At 47.9% G+C, this 18,629-nt stretch overlaps 1 protein-coding gene across 2 annotated transcripts; it reads right to left on the bottom strand.

Moving 5' to 3' along the window:
- Positions 1-786: 786 nt before the first annotated feature.
- Positions 787-17,671, bottom strand: DNAJC11 (DnaJ heat shock protein family (Hsp40) member C11). Of its 2 annotated transcripts, XR_005559702.1 has the most exons (17): positions 17,516-17,671; positions 11,451-11,580; positions 8,816-8,889; positions 6,484-6,585; positions 5,935-6,063; positions 5,695-5,817; positions 5,460-5,533; positions 5,099-5,288; positions 4,791-4,876; positions 4,188-4,304; positions 3,753-3,908; positions 3,175-3,244; positions 2,732-2,789; positions 2,479-2,621; positions 2,213-2,342; positions 1,516-1,728; positions 787-1,219 (listed from the first exon to the last, which is right to left on the bottom strand). XR_005559702.1 is itself a non-coding variant. In XM_039367776.1 (16 exons), exons 1-16 carry the CDS (start codon positions 17,588-17,590, stop codon positions 1,703-1,705), a joined length of 1,683 nt encoding a protein of 560 aa, XP_039223710.1. In that variant the 5' UTR covers positions 17,591-17,671; the 3' UTR covers positions 787-1,702. The 2 variants fall into 2 exon arrangements, 1 of the variants encoding a protein (XP_039223710.1); XM_039367776.1 differs by having other exon boundaries at positions 787-1,728.
- Positions 17,672-18,629: the final 958 nt, after the last annotated feature.

The following is an 18,629-nucleotide window of genomic DNA, read 5'->3' as shown; positions in this document are numbered from 1 at the left end:
TCCTGTGTCCGAGTTCGAATCCCTATCTTGCCTGTCTGCCAGCTGCTTTCTTCTTACACCCCCCCCCAAAACGACTTTGCATTAAAAATAATGTTGATGTATGGATTTTGTTTTGGGGGGGGAAGGCCCAAACTTTAATTTGCAAGTGTATGGGGCTGGTCTCTTCTTTCCCTTTCTCTACAAACCGCAAAATGCATCTTGATACACAACGGGGCAAAGAAAATCTTTTGTAAGAAAACGTTCAAGTATCAACCCATTAACCCAACCATGGTGCCTTATTAAAGACTGGACAACTGTTTATCCTGGATGGCATATAAGGTCTCCTGCCTGAGCAGGGGGTTGGTCTAGATGGCCTTTGAGGCCCCTTCCAGCTCTATGATTCTACGTTCTAAACTCAGCCACCATTTAGCAATGCTCTGTAAATCCACAGAGATTTTTTTCCCCCCTTCTGGCAGTGCCATCCCCAACATGCCCCCTTATTTGGTCATCCAACCCCCTCCCCATCTCACACAGACTCCGTCCTTCACAAAATTGGGTGGTTTTATTGTCCTTCGATGTTACAGGAAGAACCAGAGGCAACACCCCTCTCCACACACACACACACACACACACACACACACACACCCTCAGGAGCTCACTGATGGGGAGGGTGGGAGGAAGGAGGAGGGGATCACAAAATTGCTGTCCGTCAGCAATGATGGGACCCTTCGGCAGCGGGTTCCAGGCCTGGCTCTGGGCTGGTTGCAAAGAGCGAGTAACGGTGAACGGGAATAAAACAACAGTGTGTGGTTTTGGGCTGCTACGATTATTATTATTAGTAGTAGTAATATCTCAACCCCAGAAGGAAAAATTAGACGAGCAGCGCAGAGAGAAAGGAACTTTCGGGAAGTGTGTGAACCAAAACAAAAAACATTTCTGCCTGACGGACGTTGGCCTAAGATGTGGGGGAAATACCTGGTTTCAGAGTTGACCACAGCCTTTCCAGGATCGAGGAGAAGAAAGGAGCCGACAGATTCCCAACATCTAGGAAGAGGCTCCAATTCAGAAACTTGGAGGGGGGGTGTCTTTCCCCAAAGAGCTGATCCGCAAAGGAAGGCGACGAGAGCCGCAGTCCGCATCGGCGTCCGGTTTAGCCAACCCTGCGGTGCTGGGAGACGGGAGTCTCAAGTAGCCTGGAGCCTTGCCCGGTGACGGTGGCTGATCTTGAAGGCCGAAGATCCTGGTTTGATCAAGAAAGAAAGCTAGCAGGATCCCATCGGGTCAGCGATGCCTGGAGTGGACACACTGCCCGCCTCTGGCATCTAACCGGGCGGATGGCTAATTATTTTCCCCTCCTTTTTCACCTTTTTACGCTGCTGGATGCCGGACGTGTTGGGCGATTGAGTGGTTAAAACTGACCTTGCCTCTTTGACAAGGGTTGTGGGGGTTTTTTTGAGGGGGGGAGGTTGGTCCTGGACCCTCCTGTCCCACAGCGTGCCCGGGTGATGGAGGACGAGGGGAGAGCACCCTGGGCACCTGTAAAATAGGTGGCTGTGGTTCCTTCTCTCTGCCAAGGTCACGGGTGCAAAAGCCACCTAATTTTTTTTCCTCTAGAAGAAGTTGCTTGTCCAAAGGGTGTGAAGCCGTTTCGAATCCAGAAAGGGGGGGGGGCTGTTTCTGCCGAGCCGGGGGCGCCTCCCCCAGGCAGCTCCGTGCTGCTGCATTAGCTGTCCATATCGATCCGGTGGGCTGTTGGTGGAACAAGCAAGGAGAAGAGACAAATAAAAGAGAAATTAAAATATGATGGGCATATAACTAACACAAGGGAAGGAAGTCTCAAAGGAGGCAATTTAGCAGGACAAAAACCTGCTTTTTTTATATATATAGCTTTACATTCATATGCTGACGGGGTCTGCAGAGGTCACCTGCAACTGAAGGAAGCTTCAGGAAAAGCCAGACCGTGAAAGATTGGGAAAGCAAAATGGGGGGGGGAGGGAAATAAATACGGCGCCGCGGGAAAATTTGATGGTAAATAGTCGGCGGCATATAAGTAAATATATTAACAACAGAATTTAAGTTGGTGTAGCAAATTCACGGGCAAGCTCTGCCCAGTTAATGTGGTTTTGGAAGAAAAGATTATTTAGAATCAGAATGAAGCTGGAAGGGACCACAGAGGTCTGCTAGTCCAGCCCCCTCCCCACTCAAGCAGGAGATTTAAAGGGCCAGCACTCACACTGCTTTGGTATCCGAAGGGCCTCGTTGTCCGCCGACATCACTTGGTGGAGAACGCCGCGAAACTGGTAGAGGACTTTCAAGTTCTTCTCTTCGCCAACGCAAGGGTCGTAGAATCCGGGCAGGCCGGCCTGCGGGAGTTCAAAAGGAGGGTTGCTTGGACTGTGGTGGGAGAAGAGAGCTCCTGAGCTCGTGCAGAGCGGCAACCCAGAAGAGACCGGATCCTGAGCAGAAAAGAGCCTCTCTCCGTCCTAGCACCGTCCTTACCTTGGAGGCTTCGGTGAGGATGAGTTTCGAATCCTTGACCAGGCACTGTAAGGGCACCGTCACGTCAATCACCCTGGCCTTCTCGTCCCGCCTGCTCTGGTCGTTGACGAACTTCCCGTACCAGGCATTGACGATAATCAGGCCTTGGAGGGGCGAGAAGGCGACAGGGTTAGATTCGGGGAGGTGTTAGTCGAAGCAGGGCCTCAAAACAGGGGCAGAAGGCCGGCAAAAGAGACAAACCAGCTTTACGCACCCATCCTGGCTTCCTCGGCCTCAATGATCCTCCGGACCGACTCCTGCATCAGCCGCACCTGCGCAGCAGAGGAGGAGAGAGAATGAAGCTGGCAGACCTTAACCCTGCTACAAGGTTAAGAATTTCAGGCTTCTGAGGGGCTGTTATTATCAAGCCCTGATCTGTTTGTGGCTTGTTGGTTTGGCAGGATGCTGAGGGCCTCTGGAAGTCGGTTGGAGAAAGCCAGGCCGGCTTCTTCTCCGACTCAAGAGAAGACCTGATCTGGAAATACGTGTTTCTCAACCTTGGTGACTTTTAAGACCCGTGGACTTCCACTGCCGGAATTCCCCAGCCAGCCAGGCTCCTTCTGGCTGGGGAATTCTGGGAGTTGAAGTCTTCAGGTCTTAAAGTTGGGAAGGTTGAGAAATATTGCTGTAATGTTCAAAGGAAGACGAGAGACTTACGGCAGCTTCGGCTTCCTGTTTCTTCTGCAAGGTATCGCTGGAGCAGCTCTCGCGTTGCTTCTCCAATTCTCTAATGGGAGAAAAAGGGGGTTTTGTGGGGTCCAGATCGGTTCTCCCTCCCTCTCTCTCTGCCAGCACCCTGGAGGGGAGCCCCAAAAGGAGGATGGGGATCCCTGGCAATGCCATTCCCAAGTGCTGGCACTCACAATCTCTCAGGCAAGCTGTTCCATCCATCCATCCATCCATCCTTCTCCCCCTCCTTGCGTCTCATGTAGTCTGTCTGTCTGTCATCTACTTACCTACCTATCATCTGTCTCTTTCCATCCATCCATCCATCCATCCATCCATCCACCCACCCATCTATCCTTCTTCCCCTCTTACATCTCATGTAGTCTGTCTATCATCTACCTACCTACCTATCATCTCTCTCTCTTTCCATCCATCCATCCATCTACAAGCCATTCCTGGTCTGTCCAGAAAACTACAAAGCTACAAAGCCCTCAACTCCGGTGGTCAGCTCCCACCACAGCTAGGCGAGAGACCCCCTTCAGACCTGCCCACAGCTCTGGGGCACTCACTTCTCCTTCTGCGCCCGCAGATAAGGTTGGATGATCAGCCGGTCCATGGCGAAGTAGAAGACCAGAGGTCCAGCCGTGGCGTAGAAAACGGCGCTGGGCAGGAGCTGATCCGTCAAGTGAATGGGGAAGAAATACGTCTGGCTGGCCCTGTTTAGCCTAGAAGGCAGGAGAAAGGGGGAGGAGGAAATATGCTAGCATCTGCAAATTATCATCTCTTATATTTTTTATTTTTGGACAGGGAGTGTTGAAGTCCACAAGTCTTAAAGTGGCCCAGTTTGAAGACCCTTGCTTTAGACTTAGAAGATGCCCATCGATGCCAACCCTCCTGGCATTTACACACAGGGGAGACCTCTACCCCCCCTATCCTCCAGGTTCTGACAAGGACGAGCAGAAAGACAGGGACCGAGGGCGGTGCACCCTGGGCAACTCACTTACTTGATCTTCAAAGAGACGCCCTGGGGCAACCCCACGCTGACCGTGGCCCCGAGGATGCTGTGTTTGGAGATCTTCCGCTCCGCTCCGTACTCCACGATGGTGCCGAAAAAGCCAGCCCTGCCAGGGGGAAAAAGGGACACCTTAAAGGAAGGTGGAATAGCCGAGTTGGAAAGGACCTCAGAGGTCTTCTAGTCCAGCCCCCTGCTCAAGCGGGAGACCCCCTACCATTTCAGATTGGCTGTCCAATCTCTGCTAATAAACCTCCAGGGATGATGTCCCCACAACATCTGGAGGCAAGTGGTTCTATCCTTCCTTCCTTCCTTCCTTCCTTCCTTCCTTCCTCCCTCCCTCCCTCCCTCCCTCCCTCCCTCCCTCCATCTGTCTGTCATGCACCTTACTTATCTCAGAGTCATAGAATTACAGGACCTTGGAGGTCATTTTTATATATTGCTGAGGAAAGACAGGACAGGTCGCCAGTGGCCCCGATCTCCCTCCAGAGATCAACTGCTCTAACAATTTCCCAACCCCAATTTTACGAAGCCCCTCCCCATCAGCTTTATCCTCCAGGGCCCATTCAGCGCCCACCCGCCGGCCCTGACGTACTTCAGGGATCCTTTGACCCGCGTCTGATCTTCGTCCTGAAACTTGTGCTGGTAGCTGACCATGACGAAGGAGTGAGGGATGCCCAGCTGAAACATGGCCAAAAATAAATAATAACAAACCAAATCAAATCAAACAAGCAAAGTCGAGGGAAAAGCCCGATTTGCTCAGTGGCCAGATGAGAGAAAAAAGGTGGAAAAATGGAGCACGATTCACTCAGCGAAGGCTTTGCTCAGGAGTGGGAATTCCACTCCCAAGTAGGTCGTAAGCCGAGGACTTCTTCTGCTGTCGTAAAGGAAGACCTTTCTCACCTGGAAGGCCATGGTGAAGTGGCTGGTTTTGGTGTCCCGGACTAGACTGGTGTTCATGGCTGACTGGAGACCCCAGCGCCACTGCAGGTATCCCATAGTGTTCTTATCGAGATTTCGGGCCAGGACCGTCGTAAGTCCGGGACGGATCCCTCGCGAGGAGAACTGGAGGGCGCAGTTAGTGGTGATGAAGCTGACGGGGAGGTCAAAGCGGAAAGAAATTGAGCGGAAGTGAGAATCGCCCTGCAAGGGGAACGGAACTGCAGGTGCTCCACCACAAGGGAGCCCGACGTTTCGGTCACTAAGCGAGACAGCTGTGAAGGGAGCTTTGCGGGAGTGTTGCGGTTTGTTTACAAAGCCTTACCATCGTTGCGTGAGATTCCGGAACATCTTCAGGCCAAAGACGGGGCCCTGCAAGTCTCCTGCTCCGAATTCTAGCTGCACCAACAGAAGAAAAGAAGTTACAGAGAGTCCTCGACTTACGACTGCTTACTTAGCGACCGCTTGAAGTTAGGTTAGATCTATCTACTTATAGACCCAGATTTGAAGTCCCAGCAGTTGGAGTCTCCCCATCACAGTCACCCACCCGCCCCATTTACCTCTCCCCAGCCCTTGGCGGAGGTCACCCGCCGGAGACCCAGGCTGACGGAGCCACCGCCGTTGCCATTCTGCGTAGAGAGATTTCCTGAGAGGATGGCGGTGTCCGTGGTCGTGAGAGGGGCCTGCAGGACGAACAGATCGCGTGAGTGAGCCAGGTTGGGAAGGAGCCGGACGAGGCTCTTTGAAGGTTTTTGGGGCACCCTCTGGGGGCCGAAATGGGGAAAAACAAGCCCCCTTACCTCGATGGACTGGGATATGTGCATTCGGTTGATTTCAAGGTGGGGGAACGGGCTGCCTGGCACGTCTTCGTAGTCCTCCTCGTAACGGTCAAACAGGTCGGTAGCGTCTACTCCGACGCTAATGGTACCCTGCGGAACGGAACAGATCCTTGGTGATTCACACAGTGACGTGATGCACTTAATGACTGTGGTGAAAATGGCCGCAAAATTGGATCCAGTCACAGGACGACTTTGGTGGAAAGTGTAGCTGAAGGGGGAGGCAGGAGGAGTTAATAGGTTATCTACCCCCTACACATTCCACCACGACGACTCATTTAATGACTGCGTCGCCAAGTCGTCGCCCGAAATGCCAGTCCCAATTGCGATCATGAGTTGAGGGCTAGCTGCATGGTGGAACATAGAAGTTCCTCGTTTATCATCCTTACGGGGTTTTCCTTCACAGCACGAGGGCTTGGATGTTTAAACTCACCTTCTCTTAAAATACATATATTTATCAACAGGAGGACAAGCGCAAACTCGGCGGCTTTCGACAACTTCGCAAAGTCTTACTTTGGGGTTTGTCCGCTGCTGAAGCCGCCTCTCCTCCCTCTCGCGCTGCAGCCGTTCAAATTCCTCCCGGATTTCGGCGGGGGTCCTTCTCCTCTCGACCACCTAAAAGGGGGCAGGAATTCACCTTGGGAGCTCATTTGTGTTAGCAGATACCAGCTTGGAACAAACAAAACTGTGGTTGTTAAGAAGAGGACGACCTTATAAGCCAGGTGGGTTTTCCCCAAATCAGGGCACTTTTCCAGGTTACCGAGAAGACCGTCCTTCAGCGGAGATTTTGGGGAAGAAATCCCACCCACCCACTCACCCACCCACCCACACACGTCCCCAGCTCAAGCTCTCAAACCACCAGCACGAAAAACCGAGGGGATTAAATTATTCGTGGGGCCAAGAGAGGTGAAATTGGATGTGGAAGACCTCGAGCAGAGAGTCAGGAGGAATGGAACTTTGCTGTAAATGACTTTATCTCTCTTTCCTTTTGGGGGCAGGGGGGAAAAATGCTGTTTTTCTGGCCTCAAAAAAAAAAAAAGCCAGTTATTTTAGGCAGTCTGGGCACATCTGCGAGGACTGACCCCAAGGTTAAAAACATTTGGCCCTGGGTCAACCTCATTGTGGACGCTTTTCTTGGGGAAATTGGTGGGTTAGGGGGTTAGAGAGATGGGTTCCGCAGTGGAGCCGAGCAAGGTCACCCTCATTTCTCTCGGAAAAAAAAGGTTAGGAAAAAAAATAAGGCTGGGTTCAAAAAAAAAAAAGAGGGCCCACCTATATTCCCCCCCCCCTTTCTAAGCCATCCTTCCTTCTCAGCTGCTACCTCTAGTATGGCTTCTGCTACTCCTAGGAAGACGTGCTACACAGGACAGGCAGTCCTCAGCTTGACAAATGTCTCTCTTAGCAACACAAATCTGAGGCTCAATCTTGGTCGTAATTCCAGGACAAATGTCTATTTCTTTCAGTGACTCTTCCCAAGGCAGTTATTTTTTATTTTCCCCTTCCTTTCCATCTCATCTCTAAATTCAACAAAATGGCACGATTTCAATTTTCCATTTTCGTAAAAAGAACATAAATTGGAAAAAGAGAGAACGGCCCCAGATGTAGATCTTTTTTTTATTATTATTATTTTTTAAATGTCACCGCTGTTTCCTCTAGCTCTTAACAAACACCTCGACACTCTCTGGCTGACACAGCCATCCAAATTTCCTGCTCTTTAAATCATCCGCTGTCTCTCTCCATCGCCAATTTAATGAACATTTCCTACAGCGATGCTGTGTGTGTGTGTGTGTGTTTAAAAGAAAACCAGCCTTCTTCTGTTTATTTTCCATAAATTCACAGAAATGATTAGACCTCTGGGGGCACTGGTGTCAAATTATAGAATTCTCGCTAGTTTTTTTGGGGGGGGGGTTGTGTTTTTTTCCCGTTGGGTTTTAGGAGCCAGGCATCTGGGCTCGGTGTGACACGGGGGCCAAAACTAATTATTCAAACTTCTGACATTCCACCCATCAAATCTGTCGGTCAAGGCTGGAATAAAGTCTGAGCAAAGAGGGTCCGAAGGGACACTGAATGTCCTTCAAAACCGAAGCAGTGTTCAAAGCGCTCTTTCTTTTTAAGCAAATACCGGAGGGTTGGAAGGGACCTTGGAGGTCATTTAGTCTAACCCACTGCTCGAGCAGGAGACCCTGTGTAATCTTGGACAAAAGGCTGTCCAGTCTCTTTTTGAAAACCTCCAGGGATGGAGCAGCCACCACTTCTGGAGGGAAGCCGTTCCCCTGATTGTAATAGAATCCTAGGGTTAGGACACCCTGGAGGTCCTCTAGTCCAACCCCCACCTGAAGCAGGAGACTTCAAGCATCCAAACTGTTGCATGAATTGGGTATGGCCAGTCTAGAGAAAAGAAGGACTCGAGGTGACATGATAGCATCTTCCAATATTTGAGGGGCTGCCCCAAAGAAGAGGGAGTCAACTTATTTATTCTCCAAAGCGCCTGAAGGCAGGACAAGGAATAACGGATGGAAACTAATCAAGAAGAGAAGCAACCTGGAATTAAGGAGAAAGTTCCTATCAGTGAGAGCAATTAACCAGTGGAACTGCTTGCCACCAGAGATTGTGGGTGCTCCAACACTGGAGGTTTTGAAGGAGAGATCGGATATCCACTTGTCTGGAATGGTCTAGGGTCTCCTGCTTGAGCAGGGGGTTGGACTAGAAGACCTCCAAGGTCCCTCCTGACTCTGTTATTCTGTTAGACTTGGGCTTTTCTCCTTTCCCACCCCAAACAGACACACACACCCCAGGCCAAGATGGAGACCAGACTGCCCGGCCAGCAGCTCTCTCTTCTTCTTACCTCCCATCCTTCCATTTCAAGGCCTCGTTTTCCATAAATGTCGTAGATGGCTCGGGTCTGGGGGTCGCTGAGCACTGGAAATTAAAAGAGAGACATTATTATCCAAACCTGAAGTTTGGAGGCTGAGTTCACAGCCAAGCCTCCATACCCAACCCACACAAACACATTTTCCGGCGCTTTTTCGCTATTATTTTTAGAAGACAGAACAAAAAACAGGCCACCCAATACAGACACAGTGAAATGACGTCAGGGAGGGCTGTCTGTCCAGGGTAAAGAGAGCTGACCTGTCAAGCCAGAGGGGTATGTTTAAGTCTAATACTAATTCCAGCATTCTTCTAAAACTGGATTTCAAACTGGGGCCCGGGTGGAGGGGGGGGGACTAGAAGATTTCTCATACAGAGACGTTGCTCCTTCCCTGCTTAATATCTTGCTCCTGTGTATCCCAAAATTCTAATTAAGGATGCTGTAAGTCAGCGTTTCTCAACAATTCCTCAGCCAACCATCCTCTTTTTTTTTCCTCGCCCATCCCCATCCACAGAGTGGAGAGATTGCAGAGGAAGAGGTTATAAGAGAGTAAGCAGGCAACAATGGGGATACACATTGGAAGAACTGGAGGGAGGGAGGAAGAAAAAGAAAGAGAGGAAAGAGGGAGGGAGGGAGGGAGAGAGGGAGGGAGGGAGGGAGGGAGGAAGGAAGGAAGGAAGGAAGGAAGGAAGGAAGGAAGGAAGGAAGGAAGGAAGCAGAAAGAGAGAGGATGTCTGGAGAATTCTGGGAGTTGAAGTCCACCCGTCTTAAACTTGCCAAGGTTGAGAAACTCTGCTGTCAATGATTCCACTCACGTCCAAAGTAATCGGAGGACAGAAATGCTGATCCTTCCAAAAAACTCCACAGCCAAACATCTCTGGCTAATCTCTGGTATTTAATAAGAAATCATTTATTCACTATTTCCCTCTGGGCCCAAGCAATGGACAGCCAAAACTGCTGGCGCTGCAGTTTTGCTGGGAGAGGAAGGGAAAAAAAAAAAAAAGCCAAATCTGGCCAGCTCCTAATTTACTTAAGCTTCAGTTACTTCTCCCTCTCCATGTCTGCTCGCCCCAAATCTCCAAAAACTGCTGGAAGCTATCAATAATTCAGACGTGCGCAAGATTCATTGGACCAAACCGGGAACAGGGAAGGGCATCCAAAACGCCAGCTATTTTCAAGGAAAGCTTTGACAGGAAGGGCTCTACAGCTAAAAAAAAAAATCTGGCAATCTCACATTATTGCAAACTGTGTGGGGATCCATCATTTTTTTTTTTTTTTTTTTTTTGCACACTCCGGTAAACCACCTCTCCTCTAATTTGTTTGGCAAGCTTCCCTTTCTCTCACCAGCTACAGCGCTTAAAAGCTTTTATAGAAGATTGAGATTTTAAAAAAAAAAAAAATCTTTCTCTCCATAGGAAGGAAACACCGCTGGGAATTGGGAGAGGGGGGGCCGGAGGGAGAAAGAGGAGTGCTTTGCCAGGTTTCAGCGTGGGTAACCTTGGAGACCTCACCTCAAATCCCTTCCCTCGTCTGTCCGAGCGAAAGAGCAGACGCATTAACCGGGAAGAGGCTCTGTGGTTAAGCGCTTGCAGAGAACGCCGCCGTCTGCAGAAGTGCCCTTGTGTTAAGCTCTTACGGGAAACACACACAACACACAATCACGTGGGCAGCTAAGAAGCTGCTGCTGGGGGGGGGGCACACGAAAAGGACTCTTCGGTCTTGAGCAGGCCGCTGTCTTAGATGTGGTAGGTAGCAAAGCGTAATGTAAGAAGGGTTGACTTTAATGGGGAGGGACGGGAAGGGATGAAGAGGGAAGGGACAAGGAGGGGTGAGGGCGAGGAGGAAAAGCACTCTGGGGGTCCTTGGTGCTGAGTTTGGGGGTTTCTTGCTGACGTTTCATGACCCAACTAGGTGACATCATCAGTGGCAGAACGGAGTGGGGCTTGCAGAGGAGGAGGAGGATTGTGGGGTCGTTGGTGCACTCTGAGCTTGGTGGTTTCCTTGCAGACATTTCATGACCCTACTAGGGAACATCATCAGTGTTAAAGGAGGAGGAGGAGGACTGAGGGGTCCTTGGTGCACTCTGAGCTTGGCTGTTTTCTTGCAGACGTTTCATGACCCAACTAGGTGACATCATCAAGTGCCAGAAGGGAGTGGAGTTTGCCGAGGAGGAGGAGGAGGAGGAGGAGGATTATTGTGGGGTCCTTGGTGCACTCTGAGCTTGGTGGTTTCCTTGCAGACATTTCATGACCCTACTAGGGAACATCATCAGTGTTAGAGGAGGATTGTGGGGTCCTTAATGCACTCTGAGCTTGGCTGTTTTCTTGCAGACGTTTCATGGCCCAAACCAGGGAACATCATCAATGCTCTATATACAACAGACCGTCGGCCATAGGCGGCACTGATGATGTTGCTTAGTTTGGGTCAGGAAACATCTGCAAGAAAACAACCAAGCTTAGAGAGCACTAAGGACCTTACAATCCTTTTCCTCCTCCTCCCCCTCTGCAAGCCCCCCTCCCTTCTGGCACTGATGACGTTCCCTCGTTGGGTCCTGAGACCTCTGCCAGGAAACCGCCCAGCTCAGAACGCCATCCCGCCTCCCGCCTCTGACCTTCATAAGCCTGGTGAAGGAGGTTGAAGAGCTGCTCGGCCTGCCTCTTGAGTTCGGGGTCTCTGTGCTTGTCGGGATGATACAGCATGCACAGCCGGCGGTAGGCGGCTTTCAGCTCCTCTTGAGTGGCCTGGGGAAGAAAGAGCAGAAATCCAATTGAGCGTCGATCGAGGCAGCGAGGCGGCTAATGAGATCCCGAATCTGCTGGGTCAGGGAAGCCGAGCGTTCCGAGGCTGCTTACACTTTGCACTGTAAAGCTGTGATGGTGGACTCACAACTCACAAGAGTTGTAAAGTAATAATAATAATAATAATAATAATAATAATAATAATAATAATAATAATAATAATAATAATAATGTTGGAAGGGACCTTGGAGATCATCTAGTCCGACCCCCTGCTCAGGCAGGACACTACAGTGAGTAACATGGTTGTTAAGTGAACACGACTTCCCTGTTGAGGTTGCTGGTCAGACAGTCGCAAAAGGGGGGTGGTGATGTGACCCTGGGAAATAGCGACCGTCATAAATATGAGTCAGTTGCCAAGCACCCGAATTTGGATCGTGGGGATGCTGCAAACGGTCGTTGTGAAAAATGTTCAGGAGTCGCTTTTCAAAATTCAAACAGTTGCTAAAAACTAACGGTCGTTAAGTCGAGGACTATCTGTATCAGGAAGCTATCATGAAACCACGGTGCAAATGCAGAATTATCCCTAAGGTTTTGCATCTGAAGACCTTATTTGACCAGTGGAAAAATTTCCCGAGCTTTTAACTTGGAAGATAGGAACTTAAATTCAGCAGAAAACTACGTAGTTTTAATCTACATAGTGGTACTGAAGCCATTTCTGGAATTGAGTTTGTTTTTTTCCTGCTGTTTTTTTTTTAATTCTTAGTTCATCTACATGCAAATTGGACGAAACCTGCCAGAATGTCACTGCAAAAAAACCCCACATGCCTCTCTTTTAGTTAGAAGAATTAACGCAGACGAGGAAGGAGTAGAAATTCTGGCCCAGCCAGGACCTGTTTTAATCAAACCAGTGATAAATGGCTTAATGCGCTATTGATTAAGTAATAGAGATGAGCCATTCAATTTTTTTGTCCCCCACCAAAAAAAAAATCATGTTGAATAAAATATAAAATTGGGCTTTTCATCACTGGGGGAATCGCTAAGAGGTCACCGACTCAATATGTCGCAGGAGTGAGAAGGTCTCTCTGAAATCCTGAACAACATTTCAAAGTGGAAGGAGAGATTAACGCTAATACGGTTATTCCTCGAATTACGACAACTGAGCCGAAATTTACAGGTCATAAAATGGAACAAAATTCACTTAACAACGCTCTCACTAATTTAGGGCTCTCTCTAAGTCAAGGACGACCTGCATTTTCCTGTCATTGCCCGAGCTATTGGCAAGAGCCAGATTTTTTTATATCCATCTCATCTCATCCTGATCTGTTTAAACTCTGCTCCCTTCCATCCTCCCTGGTCAGATTAACCTGGAAAAGAGAAGTGGGAGGGAAGGACACAGCACCGGGAAGACCGAGCTGCCCAGTTGCTGCAGATTTTAATAAAATCATCACGACAGGATTTGTTTTTTAAAATAGGTTGGGGAGTTGAGAAGCAATTACTCCAGACTCCTGCCCCGAAGCCAGCATTCAAAGCTTGAACGTGCCTGGAAGCTCTACCTTGGTTCAATCTTGATTTATAAGCTCCTCAATTAAATGGTCTGTCATAACACCCTTATATTTTGAAAAGACCCCGACAAGTTCCATTGCTCCGTTCGCATTTTTATCCCTCCTGGCAAGTCATCGGATCATGGAAATCAGCCCTGCCATCTTTTTTATTTAATAAACATAGTTCTGGGGTTCTCCTCTTCCAAATGCAGCCCCAAATTAATAACTCTAAAGAACTGTCATCTTGATAAAACGGTCCTGGACAGATTTGATCCTTTGGGAAATAAATGGCTTTTTTTACCTCCTATTTATTTGTTTAGCTTTGGTTTAATTAAAGGGTTTTCTCACCTACTTTTCAAACATAGCCTAGGAAAAATGTCATTTTATGAAAGTTATAAAACCACAAATATTACAACCGGGATACTTATTAAGCAGTACTTAACAAAGGACATGAAGCACAGCCTCCACTATTTTTTAAAATCTACTGGGTTGGTTCTTTTTTTAAACAAATATTATAGACGAAATCGTGCATGGTTCCTGGGGAAATTCCAAAACTGTGAAGCCACTCAGAATTTAACTTATGGAGCCCCTGGTGCTCTCTGAGCTTGGTTCTTTCCTTGCAGATGTTCCACAACCCAACTAGGAAATATCATCAGTGTCAGAAGGCAGCTGGGTTCAGGGAGTGGAGAGGAGGAGGAGGAGGAGGAGGATTACTTTACTTAGCAATGAAAATTCTGGTCTTAATCGTCGTCATAAGTAAAGGACTACCTGCATATTTGCATGGATTTTTTTTAAAAAAAATATGTTTTATACAAGGACTTAGAAGCAAAAGATCACTCAATCTCCATCTGAAAAGTCCGTTCATTTCTTTACAAAGATGCAACTGTATTTTCTTACATGAACCGTATTGTAACCTGCAAGCCTATCCCTCAAAACTAATTTTCAGGGATACGCTTGCAGGCTGCAAAGTATAGTAAATTTTGAATTGACTCCAAAAATTGTAGCTTTCCATCCTGTGCAACTGCCTGGTCTTTTTTTTTATTCACCAAGCTGCTGGAAAGCAGAGGAGGAAATGGCTGAGCATTTTAAGTGCACAAGAGATTTTTTTTTTTAAAAAAAAAGGCCACCTGTCAAGAAGTTTTGACGCGCTTCGTTTTAATATCAACGCAAACGAGGATTGGAGATCGATCGCCAGAAATTGGACGGTTATGTTACTGGCACCCAAAATTATCAACCTATCCAGAGCGTTAAAATATGAGATCAGGATTAGAAGGAACCATGACTGAATTTTTTAAAGAGAAATTACGGATCCACCTTTAGCACAGAATTGATTAAGTTGGCTCTTACTTGGAAAACCATCTTATCTATGAATCCTTAAGTATTTGTAGGTAGTCCTCGGCTTACGACCAAAATTGAACTCAACCCTTCTGAAAAGGTTGCAAAAGGGGGTCAGGTGACACCCTCTCCAGGACACCGCGGCCGTCATAAATATGAGTCGGTTGCCGAGTGCCTGAATTTTGATCACATGGCCACAGGGATGCTGCAACGGTCGTTAAGCGTGAAAAACACACGGGTCACTTTTTTCAGTGCCCCTGTCACTTTGACTGGTCCCTAAATGAACAGTCGTAAATCAAGGACTATCTGTTTGCCTGCACAAGTGTGGAAATCACTTTCAAGCAAAAGAGATCAGGTCGAAAGGCGGCTAGGAGAACGAGAAAATCAATACAGGTTTTTTTTTTAAAAAAATATATCACGCTGAATAAAGGGCCCACGTGTCTTTCAATTAGTCATTGACTCTGCAAAAGAAGCTATTCTGCATTTTTGGCAGAACGGATTGTAGGAAAAACGGAGTTTAGTGTCATTCTAATTTTATTTTTCCCTGAGGCAGTTTAAAGTGCCGAAGAGCCAAGCTGTAGATTTGCTCAGACGAAGCTCTCCCGAACTAATTAATCCAAAAATTTAATGCATAATACATTAACAAGCACCGTTTTCTCTACCTCTGACGAGGCAGTCAGTTTTGGATATAATAAGATGCTTCCATCTGAAAATAGACGGAAGAGAGAGATATATGCAGGTTGTGAGTAAAAAGTAAAGTGGCGTAACTTATAAAATCTAGACAGCTCACTATTGCTCAGTCAACAGAAGCAGTCCTTGACTTAAGTCCATTCATTTAGTGACCGTTCAAAAAAGACTGAGGAAAGTGACTTATGTCCGTTTTTCAAACTTACGACCGTTTCAGCATCTCCACGGTCTCGTGATCAAAATTCAGATGCTTGGCAACTGCACTGACGACAGCTGCAGTGTCCCAGTTCTTATTTATGACGGTCACAGCATCACGTGATTCCCTTTCGCGACCTTCCCATCAGTAAAATCAACGGGGAAGCCGGATTCGCTTAACAACAACCGTGTGACTCTCTTAACAACTTCAGGGATTCATTTAAAAACCGTGGGAAGAAAGGTCGTAAAATGGGGGCAAACTCGTGTAACAACTGTCTTGCTTAGCAACACAAATGTCGGGGTGAAAATCTGAGGACTAGCTTTCGAGGAAAATTATAAGCAGGAAAGCTTTCTCCTATTGTAGTTTCCTAAAATAATAAGCAAAGCCTTTGAACATTTGGAGGGCATGAGATGGAAAGGGTGGCAGAAGGCTTGTGGGTTCACCTATTCGTTTCATTACTTTAGTTTCCCCATTTTGTAAAAAAAAAAAAAAAAAGCCCTACAAGTCAGCCTTTGGAAATCGTAATTTATTAAGGTTGTATGCCCCATAGGATAGGATAGGATAGGATAAAGCTGGAAGGGACCTTGGAGGTCTTCTAGTCCAGCCCCCTGCTCAAGACCAATGTTTTTCAAGCTTGGCAACTGAGGATGCGTGGACTTTAATCCTTTTTATGTGTATCCCAAATGTGGCCCACTTAATCTCTTAAAATCCCTTTCTCTGCAATCTCTCCACTCTGGGGAGGGGGGGTAGGAGAGAAAAAAAACTGAGCATGGTTGGCGGGGGAATTCTGGGAGTTGAAGTCCACACATCTTCAAGTGTTGATGCCAAAGTTGAAAAGCACTGCCTTAGACATTTGTTGGCCCTCGGAGATGACAGGAAAAGCAAAACCTGAAAACAGGAAGACAAACCAGTTGGCTGGAGTGCCCAAAATGGAAGACTGCAAATTCTGGGCCTGCCTTAGGCAGGAAAGCCGGTTGGGTGACGTTGGGAGAGTCACCCTCTCTCAGCCCATCCCACCTTGCAGGGGTGTAGCTGGGGGGGAAATGGTGGGGAGGACAGGAACATCAGGTCTGCCACCTTAGAGACAAGATATGCATACAGAGATAGTTCTCCATTTACAACAGTTCATTTAGTGACCGTTCAAAGTTACAATGGTGACCTAGGACCATTTTTCACACTTACGACTACGGCAGCATCACAAGATCAAAGTTCAGATGCTTGGCAACTGGCTCATACTTATGACGGTCGCAGTATCCCCGGGGTCACATGATCCCCTTTTTCCACCTTCCATCCAGCAAAGTCAATGGGGAAGCAAGATTCACTTAACGACTGTGTTACTAAGTTAACAGCAGTGATTCATTTAACAACAGTGGCAAAAGTCACTTAGCAACCGTCTCATTTAACCACAGAAATTCTGGGCTCGATTGTGGCCGTAAGCCGAGGACCACCTGTACAGGGTTCCATAATCTGAACTTTGATTCCCTTCTGTGATTTAGTTGGGACCCCCTCGCGGTCTCCTTCCTTCCAAGGCCTCCCTGGCCTTGGGCTCTGAGGAATGGCTGCTCTTCTTCCCCAAGAGCCTCTTCGACCTTCTTCGGCTGCCCTGGTTGCCTTCAGGCCCCCTTTCCAAGCCTAACCTTGGAAATATCAACAATAATAGATGAGGCAATCAGCTTTGTAAAATACAGTATCCATCTTATTAACTCTCAAGACTGGTTCTTCCCCCCCCCCATGTATTCAAAATAGACTGCTGTTAATATAGGTACAGTATGTATTTATGCACATCCATATATATTATTTTGAGACTGGGCCTCAGAATTTCATGGATAATGTGTGCAAAGGAAAAGGAACGATAAAGGTTGTCTTAGCTTATATCTGTGGGCAAAGGGGTGGACTAGATGACCTCTGAGGAATCCCCTTCCAAATAATAAAAGGGGGAATTTTGGAGACCTCCTCGGCGGCAAAAACTCCAAAATCGAGATCTCCTCAGCTCTGGAGCGGCTCCTACTTTGTATACCACATTGTGGATATATTTGACCGGAATCCCCGCCCGCTTCTGTCCTGTCAATGACTGGTTGAGCCTCCCTCGCCAACGCCGGCCGCTCTCCCTCCCGCCTCCCGGCCTCGACTCGCCCGGGAGCGGCTCCTCAGAGAAGACCGGCGCCCCTCAGCGCCTCACCTCCCGCCGCACGTTGAGCAACGAATAATAGTCCTCATTGTCCGGCGCTTCATCGCCTGAAGAGGCCGCCGCCATGTTGCCGACCTTTCACCTTCAAAGCGCATGCGCCGGGCAGAAGGCGCCCTCCCGCCTTCACGGCCACTCTAGGAAAAGAACAAGAAATCAAGGGGCCGCCTTCAAAGTACGCCATCTACAGGCGAGATTACAAGGCCAGCGAGCCGCTGAGGAACAGTGGAGAGCGCGCGAGACTAGAGTAGCCCCGCCTGCGCAGAAAGGGGGGGAAAAAAAAAAAGCCGCCGGCAGAAAGCGGGACATGCGCAGAAGCAGACGAAGGAAGGACTGCGGGGAAAGGACGCCGGCGAGGTTTTGAAGGAGGCGCCGTGTGTTTCTTTGCGGCGCATGCGCCCTAACTGCTAGACGGGCAGAAGGGGAGAAAACTGCGCCCATCTGTGGGCGGGGCTACTCGCTGCTTGTCTTGGAGATGGCGAAGCTGCCGTTGCCAGTAACGTGTGAACCACGTGCAAAATCTAGATTAAATGTTAATATATATTAAGCTTTTGAAATATGGATTTACAGGCAGCTGTTATGTATAAACTGGGTGGACAAGATCAGAAATGAGGAGGTGATAAGCCACCTGGGAAAGCCAAGGGAAATCATCAAAACAATTAAAAAAACGAAAATTAGACTATTTTGGACATGTGATGCAACGCCCAGAAAAATACGGCATACTCCATTTAATCCTCCAGGGAAAGATTGAAGGTAAAAGAGGTCCAGGCAGAAGAAGAACATTGTGGCTTCAAAATCTAAGGGACTGGTTTGGGCAAAACTCAGCAGCACTTTTGCGTGTGGCTGCTGATAAAAACAGGATCGCCAACGTCCGATAACGGATATGGCACAAGAAGATATATTGCTAGTCCCTGCATGATAGGCCATACCCTAAATATATAAATACACATGTAAAATGCTAATGGTTAATTATTGATGTGCAATTGTAGGATGTAATTAATCCAATTTCATTAATTTTGAATTTATGCATACTGCATTTATGAATTTACATACAGCATGTATTTATTTTATTAAATTTTTAGGCTGCCCATCTCTGCTACAAGGGATC

The sequence above is a fragment of the Crotalus tigris genome, unplaced genomic scaffold (genome assembly GCF_016545835.1).
Source record: "Crotalus tigris isolate CLP2741 ecotype Arizona unplaced genomic scaffold, ASM1654583v1 scf7180000020588.15403103151:6194809, whole genome shotgun sequence".
In the NCBI taxonomy this organism is placed as follows: domain Eukaryota; kingdom Metazoa; phylum Chordata; class Lepidosauria; order Squamata; family Viperidae; genus Crotalus; species Crotalus tigris.
Note: the sequence above shows the minus strand (reverse complement) of the source record. Positions and strands in the feature narration are given on the sequence as shown.